The sequence below is a fragment of the Atta colombica genome, unplaced genomic scaffold (genome assembly GCF_001594045.1).
Source record: "Atta colombica isolate Treedump-2 unplaced genomic scaffold, Acol1.0 scaffold228, whole genome shotgun sequence".
NCBI lineage: Eukaryota > Metazoa > Arthropoda > Insecta > Hymenoptera > Formicidae > Atta > Atta colombica.
Window position 1 is genome coordinate 1789973 of NW_017259325.1, and position 9689 is coordinate 1799661.

The 9689-nt window shown below is 35.9% G+C and overlaps 1 protein-coding gene across 1 annotated transcript in view; it reads left to right on the plus strand.

The window, feature by feature from the left end:
- Nucleotides 1–369: 369 nt before the first annotated feature.
- The window catches only part of LOC108688316, an 11603-nt gene continuing 2283 nt past the window's right edge, over nucleotides 370–9689 (plus strand). Inside the window, exons 1-17 of the mRNA XM_018194512.1 lie at nucleotides 370–904; nucleotides 1618–1817; nucleotides 1902–2072; nucleotides 2148–2284; nucleotides 2368–2549; nucleotides 2629–2759; nucleotides 2868–2987; nucleotides 3069–3368; nucleotides 3449–3545; nucleotides 3875–3944; nucleotides 4020–4280; nucleotides 4362–4538; nucleotides 4702–4821; nucleotides 4917–5053; nucleotides 5145–5486; nucleotides 5567–7256; nucleotides 7811–8593. Of these exons, the coding sequence (XP_018050001.1) occupies nucleotides 617–904; nucleotides 1618–1817; nucleotides 1902–2072; nucleotides 2148–2284; nucleotides 2368–2549; nucleotides 2629–2759; nucleotides 2868–2987; nucleotides 3069–3368; nucleotides 3449–3545; nucleotides 3875–3944; nucleotides 4020–4280; nucleotides 4362–4538; nucleotides 4702–4821; nucleotides 4917–5053; nucleotides 5145–5486; nucleotides 5567–7256; nucleotides 7811–8593 (5206 nt within the window). The 5' untranslated portion in view covers nucleotides 370–616. The remainder of the gene's footprint in view (nucleotides 905–1617; nucleotides 1818–1901; nucleotides 2073–2147; nucleotides 2285–2367; nucleotides 2550–2628; nucleotides 2760–2867; nucleotides 2988–3068; nucleotides 3369–3448; nucleotides 3546–3874; nucleotides 3945–4019; nucleotides 4281–4361; nucleotides 4539–4701; nucleotides 4822–4916; nucleotides 5054–5144; nucleotides 5487–5566; nucleotides 7257–7810; nucleotides 8594–9689) is intronic.

Here is a 9689-nt window from a genome sequence, read left to right on the forward strand (position 1 = left end):
GGGGGGGGGAGGGTTTATTAATTATATTAATATAATTTGTATATTGCTTACTATGAGTGCGTTCCGATATTCACTGCCAATGCTAGAAACTGTACAGTATACGTTACATGCGCTATAAATTTTCAGCACTGGCAGTGAATATCGGAATGCACTTTATGTAAGCAGCTGCAGCTAATCCAACATGTTGATTTCTTTAATGTTGCAAAAAATTTTTTGGTATACCGTGGCTAATTGAGAATCTCGAGAAAGAAAAGAAAAAATATAGGTAGAGTACAGAAGCGATTTGCTGTATCATCAACTGATAATAATAGCGGAGAGAATATATGTTTAAAGCTCTCCGTGGTGTTGCGCCACTATGTCGGTCGATGCGCGGTTGCGCGGACTGGACTGGTCGTTGCTGGTCGAGTGGTCGCACGCGAGACGCCATATTGAGAGGGGTTGCAAGTGTTGAGTCCGAATTTCGAACCTCCGAACGTCCGAACAAGTCCGAATGCGTGACCTGTGGTGTTTACGCGGTTCCGGGTAAAAGCCGTGATACAGTTTCGCATCGATTCCGTGGCCCTTGCCTGGAATACGGTGCGTCGAGTGACACCGAAACGGGCGTAGCGGCGCTGTCATGAGCGGCAGCGACGGCGAGGACGGTCGACTCGAAAAGAGCACCACCACCACCACCGCCACCACCACCGTCGCCACCATCACTGGGGAAAGGGACATAACTGAAGTGATGGGTGACGACGACGGCGGTTCGACAGCGATGGTGATGAAACGGCACTGCAACGACGTCATCGCCGTCGACAGCTGCACCGATTCCGCCTGGACGTGCCGGGACACGGACACGCTGAGCGATCACGAGAATGGGGACGCCCGCGTGTTCCCCGCGGTCACGGACTATGATCCCACTGGGGTACGTCGTCCTCGTTCTGATGTTTTGCGTGAACCGAATGTGATCGAGCGATTTAATTTCAATAAAATAATCTTTATAATTTAAAGACCGACGCGCGCTCGCGCGTTGTAACCTGAAATCTCTATCAAAAGAGAACTGTTACCTTCTTGAAGTAAAAAATTTTATTGCAGACTCAGTTGTGTGTAAAAATTTTCTTTTTCAAGAATTTAATATGCTATCTATTGATATAATTTTAATATTATACATGTATAATTTTAATAGTATACATGTAGGTGATATATCCACATGAAAACATAAATATTCATATTATGTTATTTCCTTGTCAGTTTCCTTGTCAGTATTCTGGAATTAATGTCTTAGCAGATTCTGAATAATATATCAATTACTGTTTGAAAGAAATTTAAATGACACAGCTGACAAAATAAAATTATTAATAACAAAGACAAGTGTCTTTATGTAACAATAAATATTTCATATTATTAAATTATTTTTATAACAATATACTATATATAATACATTCTTGGCATATACTACTGACATGAATAGATAGAAAGGCCTAATCTCTTTAGATTAAGAATTCCTAATAATAATAAATTTTTAATATTTATATTGTTAACAAGAATCTTGATTGATATTATTAATTAAATGATCTGCTTTCTTGTACAGATATTGCACAAATAATAAGTTTACTCCATTGAATACTTTCTTTATAGTGTGGGACGACTGATCAGCGTGTGATTGACGCGTTTATCAGAGGTGCAAGAGCGGCTGATGAAGATCGTCGTAAGTCGTCTTTAGTAAGCACCGATGCACTCGCCAAGCTGTACTCCTCTGCAACAGCTATGGATAGTCAGTCACGTCTCGGAAAAGAGTCATGCTCCTGTGATAATACAGCTGATTACAAAGCTAAACGGTAAAGTCACCAAGTCAGAATCTCAAGAAGGAGTAAGAGAAGCGAGAATGAGACATTAATTGAAAGTATTTTGTGTATGTGCAGAGACATGTTTAGAGAGGAGCTGCAAAAGGCTATGAACTTCCAAAATCTATGGACAGAATTACGGCAGTACATACGTACTGACTTTAACATTGCTTTAGAAACTCATACATATAACTCTCCACAATCTCATCGTGGCAAATTCACTAACGATATGCACAATACTGTTATTCAGTAAGAAACTTTTATATTGAAATTCTTTGCACCATTATTACATGAACTGTTATGTAACAGTTTCTTTCATTATAGATTATGTAAAAGAGATTCTCACCAACTTTTCATGAGATTAGTGAGTCAAGCGCAAGAGTTTGTGATAGAAGTAAAAATTCGTTTGTTTGCTCTTCTACATGATCGTAGTGTGAATTTAGCTGAAATTTTTCTTACTGGTTAGTACTACTTTTTGTAAATATAAATTTCAAAATATCTATCACGATGAATGTAAAGTTTATCTGGATTTCTCACAATACAGGTCTCTTGAATGACTATGATGCTCTCGTATCGACAGCGATTATAATTTCTGAATTAGTAAAACCATTAAAAAAGTGCCTCAACTTCAATTTGACGTGGGACTGCTTTATCAAAAAGTTATATCAGATTTATGTATATAATGATGCTTTAGTGCAAAATAATTTACCTACGTTTATTGGCCAGGTAAAATATTCTGTTTTACTGAAAAAATTCGTGACGTTTGCAACTTGGTAAAGCTAAACGTGCACGTTTGCATTTTTAGTTGAGAAAACTTCTACCGTTGAAAGGTTCCAAATATCAAGCTCTCGTTCATAAATATTTATCTTTCGATGACGAAATGACGAGAATCGGTAATTTATGGCCTGAGACAGAGCCATGGATGGATAAATATAAGTAAGTTGAAGAACATTATACTACTTACGTCGTTATTTCCAACATCTTAATAGACTTGGATAATAAAAGATCGAGAAATAGAATTGTTTAAACAAAATATGGTTTTAGTGCAGAACAAGCCATTCGTATGACAAGACTTAGACAAATTAGAGAAGCTTGGGAATTGTTCACAGCAACACGTAAATTTATGGAACGTAGTATGTTAAATAAAACATCTGATATTGGAAAGTAAGATGTGCATACATACAAAAAAATTAACAAATTTCTTTTCCGATGATTTTCATTAATCTATTACAACAAATTTTTTAGTGAAATGCAAGAGATCCATGGACAATTTTCATCGCTCATTGCACATACATCTGGAAGCGATAGTCCACCTTTAAGTCCAGTATTAGACTTTAGCTCAGATTCTATAGCTATGCCATCTAGCATAGAGATAGTTCAAATATTGTTAGATGATTGGAATAAAGCTCAACATCAAAAATTAGCGGATATAGCCGGGGCATTAACTGCCACCGAAGTAGACGCCGCTGTACAAGGTGATTCTAATTGCTACGATTACACACGTGCAACGTGTCAGTTGGCGCAATATGCCATCAGATCAGTAAGGTACATCATATGTAAAGAGTTGTATTTCGATTTTTTTATTTGTGTGATCGTAAATATCAATAATTTTGATCTTGTTTCAGAACTCACAATGACGACTCCAGCGATACGGAGAATGGCCTTGAGAATAGAAAAGAATGCGAATGTTATACGTGCAATGAAACTGGAATAAGTCATACGGTAAAGAAATTATTTCAAATCATACATTCAACAATCATTAGTTTATTAATGATTATTTATGTTTCATCTTTTTAAGTTTTTAATTCTTTAATATTCTTTTTGTAAATATATTAAAATAAAAATAAATTAGTAGTTTTTACTATTAAAAATATATTATCTATTTAATAGATAAGATTAATAGAGAAGAATAGATCTTCTAATTTAGTACTTCTAATACGAGTCTGAAAACTTTTAAATCAAATAAAAATTATTGTTACGTATATAACTTTATGATTATACTTTGTGTAAAATTTCTTGGAAGTAATTTACACTGATAATTTTTTTTTTAGGATACATATAAAGAAAATGCCAAGAGGGACGAGATAAATTCTCTTCCATCTCTTAGTAATGGATTTCTAGGTGAGCAAATAAAATAAATTAATAACGACAGAGATGTAAGATCTCAGAGAAATAAAAAAATAATTGCATTTTTAGAAATACCCACAAGTTGTACGCAAATTAAAAAGAAAGTAGATAATTTAAATGACGAGGACAAAAAGAAGAAAGAATCGGGCGTGCGTGATACCTTGCACAAGTATATCGGCTCAAAGACGCCTGAATCGGAACCTTGTCTGTGTGTTTATCAACACGCACAAGAAATAACGGAAAGAAAAAAGGAAATTTTAGAAAGTCCGCCCTGCCCTTGTCTATTGAATTCAAGACGCAAGTGGGATATATGTCCTTGCTTGCCTAAATGTAAGTCGGTGATGTAAAAGATTTTTTATTGGATTTTTACTTATTATTTAACAAGTAAATTATATAAATTTTTAAAAACAGCCATACCTGAAACGGTCGTAGCGAATGGTCGTCCCAAAGCTACATCACCGACTTCTATCATAAAGACTAATCCAGAACCAAGTGAGAAACCTGTTGTAAAGACTGCTGCCACACAACCCGCTCAAACTCAAATGAGGCATTCTACAACACAAACTCACAATCACACTATGCATCAGGGTAGGCATAAGTAGCGAGTAATTTCTCCTCCATTGTATCTTCGTCATGTCGTTGTCAATCTCTTTTCTACGTCTTTGCCATATTCATTATGTACACCTTCGTACATGTACATCTTTTCTTCACGCAATCATAGGTAACACTCATTCACACGGACTGCTTTCAGATCTGACGAAAAATACAGGTTCGTGTTCCCACCCTAGACTTCGCCCACTTAATCATACACCGCATGCGTGTCACAAGCAAGCCAACGTCGAGCATATCAAGAGAATGTCATGTAACGATTGTTAGTAAACAACGGATATATATTGTGTATATCTGTTAAAGTTATATTTCTCATTTGGGCGTTATATGTTACGTTTAATCTTGTATTTGTTTCAGTGAGTTCAGGAGACGGTGACTGTTCGGATTCAGGGAGCAGTCAGGGAGACTCATGTTCTACGAGTAGTTCCGCACAGAGAGATGCTAATATAAGACATTGCGACTGTTGCTACTGTGAAGTCTTTGGTCACGGAATGGTGAGTTAGATATTAAAAAAAAATCACGTGGAGAGACGTTTATTTGATTTGGAGAGTAGTGACTATTGATAAGTGTATTTATTATTTCTAGCCATCGGTTGCGCCCGTGAGTCGAAATTATAAGGAAATGCGGGAACGACTACGACAACTTCTGACGAAGAAAAAAGCGAAAAAGTGTAAGACTGTTGCAGCTGGATGTAGTCCGCAGAAAAGTCCATCGGAATCGTCGATTCCTAACGCTAACTCCGAATCCAAAACCATGACAAATTCGATTCTCAGATCAAATACTCCAATTTCGACGACGTCCACGACCCAGTATGATCAACGAGATCAGCGAGATTTAGAGGAGTTGTTAGAGTTTATCGAAGGTAATCAAAGCGGAAAGAAAGACAACAAGAAGGCTGAAAAGAAAGCGAGACAGAAACAACGAAAGGTTTGTTTAAGAACGAATTATGTGCTATATTCCGTAATATAATTTTATATAATATTAATTAATGTTAATTCTTTTGATAGCTTGAAGAAAAATTGAAAAAGGATAGACAAGAAGCAGAAAGACAAAAGTTAATAGAATTACAAAAAAAAACACCGGAGGTGACGATTACTGTTGTCGATCCTCAAAAACCTGTACCTCAAAGATTATTGCCTCAATGTAATTTACCTGAGGTTTCCATTTTGCCAACGTCGTCATCAGTATCTTTACCAACGATAAAACCATTAAACAATAGAAAAAAGGATAAGCAAGAAGTTTGTAGCAATAGTAGTAATAACTGTGGTAGTAATAGTATTATTAGTTTGAGTAACAAGACAAAGACAGTGTCTGCAAATTCAAACGCAAAAAATAAGATTAATAGTATTAATAGTACAGAAAAGTGTGAAGTACGAAATATGAATTCTATCCAAGGGAATAAGACCAATGCGAAAGTTGATAGCAATAAAGGCAGCAAGCTATCAGCAAGTATTAATGTTACAAAAAACAATTCGAATAATAATGCCAATAAGTCGGATGTCGATTTACTCGACAAAAAATTGACGAAGAAGGAAAGGAAAAAATTGAAGAAGGAAATGAAGAAATTAGAAGAAGCGAAGGCAAAAGAAACTGAAAATATGACACATACAGAATCTCAACCACAAATAGTTACTATTAGAAGGGAGATAAATTCGAATAGCGCTGAACCCACAGTCACGATCACTCTAAAAGGCCAAACTCCAGCTGAGGATAAGGTTCTATTTACGTTGGTGAATGGACAGACTAAAGAACCTTCTCATAAATCGGAACAAGAACAAAATCAAAATAACAACGGAAAAAAGAAAAAAGTTAAGGCGACTAACAACAATAATCCCTTGCAACAGGGAAATAAATTACAGCAATCGAATAATTCGAAGCAACAGACTCAAATTAAAGCCAATGACGGTAAGAATTTGAAGCAACAAGTAAACGAGAAATCGAAAAATAGTAAACAGGCAGACGAGAAGAAAGTTCAACAGCAAAATGTCAATGAAGGTAAAAATTCCAAATCGAAGAAAGATAAAAAAAATACAGAGAACAAGGAAAATGTATTGCAGCAACAAAATATGGTGAATAAAAGTAAGAATCAACAAAACGCTAGCAATAAAAAGCAGAATAAAGCGAGTACTCCACCTCAGACGCCAGTGTCGCAGAAGCAGCAGCAGAATCAGGTTATAAACGAATCCATGATTAAAAAAGCAAAGAAACAACAGCAAGATAAAAATCTGCAGTCAAACACCAATAAGAGCAATAAAAATAATAATAATAATGCGAATAATAAAAACGTATCAAATAAGAGTGATTCTCAAAAAAATAATGTAAATAAAACGAATCAAACTACCATAAATAAGCAACGTTCACCCACGGAGGTCCAAAATACGTGTTCTGAACGAGTTAGTTCGCCATCGCTTAGTAGCCAGTTTAAAGACATTGGGCCAAATTCCAAAATCAACATCGAAAATCTTAAGTTACCACCGGGCATCACAATTACGAAGGTTGACGCTCCGCCAAAACCGCTTCCAATCAAAACGGCTCCTTTGCCAAAACCAGTGAATCCGCCTAAGCAAACTACTATTATCGCCGCGCCGATGAGCGGTGTTCAGTCGAGTTACGCAAGTCCGCAGGGTGGTGGAAACGTCATAGTGGTGGACACGGGCAAGCTCAAGCAAGATCTATTACCGAAAGCCAACGAGAAAGGTAGGCTGTAATTAGTGTAGATAAATGAAAGAAGCACATGCAAGATCGGTTTACGAATTTAATGTTTTGCTGTGGATAAGAGAATTTAGTAGTTTTTATTTTAATATGCGATATTTTTTTATACTAAAAATTAAATTATTTATTATATTAAATTTATTATATTAAAGTCTTCAATTCAGGAAAGTAAATATATTTTTTATTCATGCAATGATTTTAGAAAATAAACACAATTTAATTAGATCTTTTTATTATAATTGCATGATTTTTTTTAATTGATTAAAACTTTGATTCTATTTTACAGGCAATTTGTATGTAATAAAAACAACCACGTTCTTGTTTTATGAAGAGCTAGTGGAATTCTTTAAACAATTAAAATATTATTTATTAAGAATCATTGAAAGGATTTTTAAAGATTATAAATCTTTAAATATTTTCTCCCTCAATATAAAATGTTTGTCTTTTAGTCAATTACATTAGTTTACATTTTATATTTTCAAGATTTATGTTATTTTCATCAATATTTTATACAAATTTAATTTATTTTCTCTATATAGATTCATCGAAAGATTCGCAGCCTCAAAATACTACTATCGGTAAAAAGAAGAAGAAGAAAAATAAGAATTCGGCCAATTCGAGCAACACGGCGGTTTCATCGCCGGTGCAAAACAATGACACGTTCGTGAATGATCACATGATCGATGAACCAGCGAGGATACTGCACAATCCCGGAACTAACATGGTGACTATCAGGAACCCATCGTTTGGACCGATGAAGGTGCCACCGACACAGCAGGCTGCGATCATTAAAGTTTCGGAGAACGGCATGGTGACGATTCGAAGTCCGGCTCTGCAACAGGCGATCAATGCAGGCTTGACGTCACCACCTAAGCCGGATTACATAGTCAAGGGCGATCTATCGTCGCCATCGGCGGGTAGAACGACGACAACGAATGATTGTGGTCAGCTGAGTGTGAAACACGCCAACGGTGTCATATCATCGAGCCTGGCGGAATTGCGCAGTCGATTGAGCGCGCAGTCAGATTGCACGTCATCCTTGTCTGAGCTCGCCAATATCCAGATCAGCCAGATGACAAATGGCCAACCGATACCAGAGAACGGCATCAATCTCAAGGGTACCAGTGTCACCCTGACGAAGGTGAGACCCGAGGCAACGAGTATGGAGGACGCGCGACAGGCATCAGCGAAGTGTACGGTGATGAAAGAGATGGCGATAAACGCTACTTCGGCCAATGGCGGCGGAAGCAGTGGCAAGAGCAAGAAAAAGAAAAAACGCGGAAGCGGCACGGGACAGTGCGGAGATGACTTGGACCTCGTTGGTGAGAAACAACAATAATCAGACTTTAACATGTAAATCTGCTTCTTTCATTTTGTTTGTTTTCTTTAACACACGTTATACATTACACAAATACATTACACAGCACGCATCCTCCTCGGGTCTCACGTTCACAGCAGCTAGATCCTCGTTTCTTTCTTTTATGAAGGAAACTACCCATACGTATCTCCTTTGGACGCTTGTAGGTTCATCGCACTATAAACGATTTTGTTTCTTTCATTTCATGCCATCAAGAGAGAGCACTGCCCTACGTTAGGATATTATGTCATCTGCTAGGTCAAAAGATTTTTGAGATATCAAGTATTCGCGAATGAAAGAAGGAAAAGAGAATGGAAAGGAGAGAAAGAGATACTTCGAGAGTTGATTTCTTGAGGAGATCGCTGTAGGAAAAAAAGAAGGCAAATGGTCAGTGATCTTCTTTCTTTAATTTTTTTTCAGATCCACAAGATTTATTCCAATAATCCAAATCACTTTGCTCTTTTTTTTAAAGAGTAGTTAATTATGTCACTGTGTAGACATGAATTTTTGCGATCTTTATTTTTTGCCCCATTTGAATGCAGAACGTGAGGCAGTGCCGTCTCGATAAAGACGCCATGCAAATACAATAAAGATGAACGAATGTATGTGATAATGGAAAGATAGGGGACGGGAGAAAATTCATACACGATACAAGATTATTTTAAATCAGGAATTGAATTCCGAAAATAGTGTCAGCGGTAATACTGTGTATTGGTATTGCATTTTTATTTTGAAACTTATTTTAAAACTGCAATTAGAAACTTGTAATTATACTGGATTATTAGAATATATAATATCAAAAACGTTTCGAATTTATTCAAATATTATATCTTTTTTAAATATAATGATAGAGAGAATTTACTACAATTTATTGGATCTGACAGCATAGAATTATATTATATCAGTATTATATAATAATAACGTATTACACTGAAAAATTATCTGTATATTAATACATACATTGATATTTATATTGAATTAGTTTTATCGTATAAAATGATATAATAAAATGTATTATAAAAAATATATATATATTTATATTCTATATTTGTATGTATATA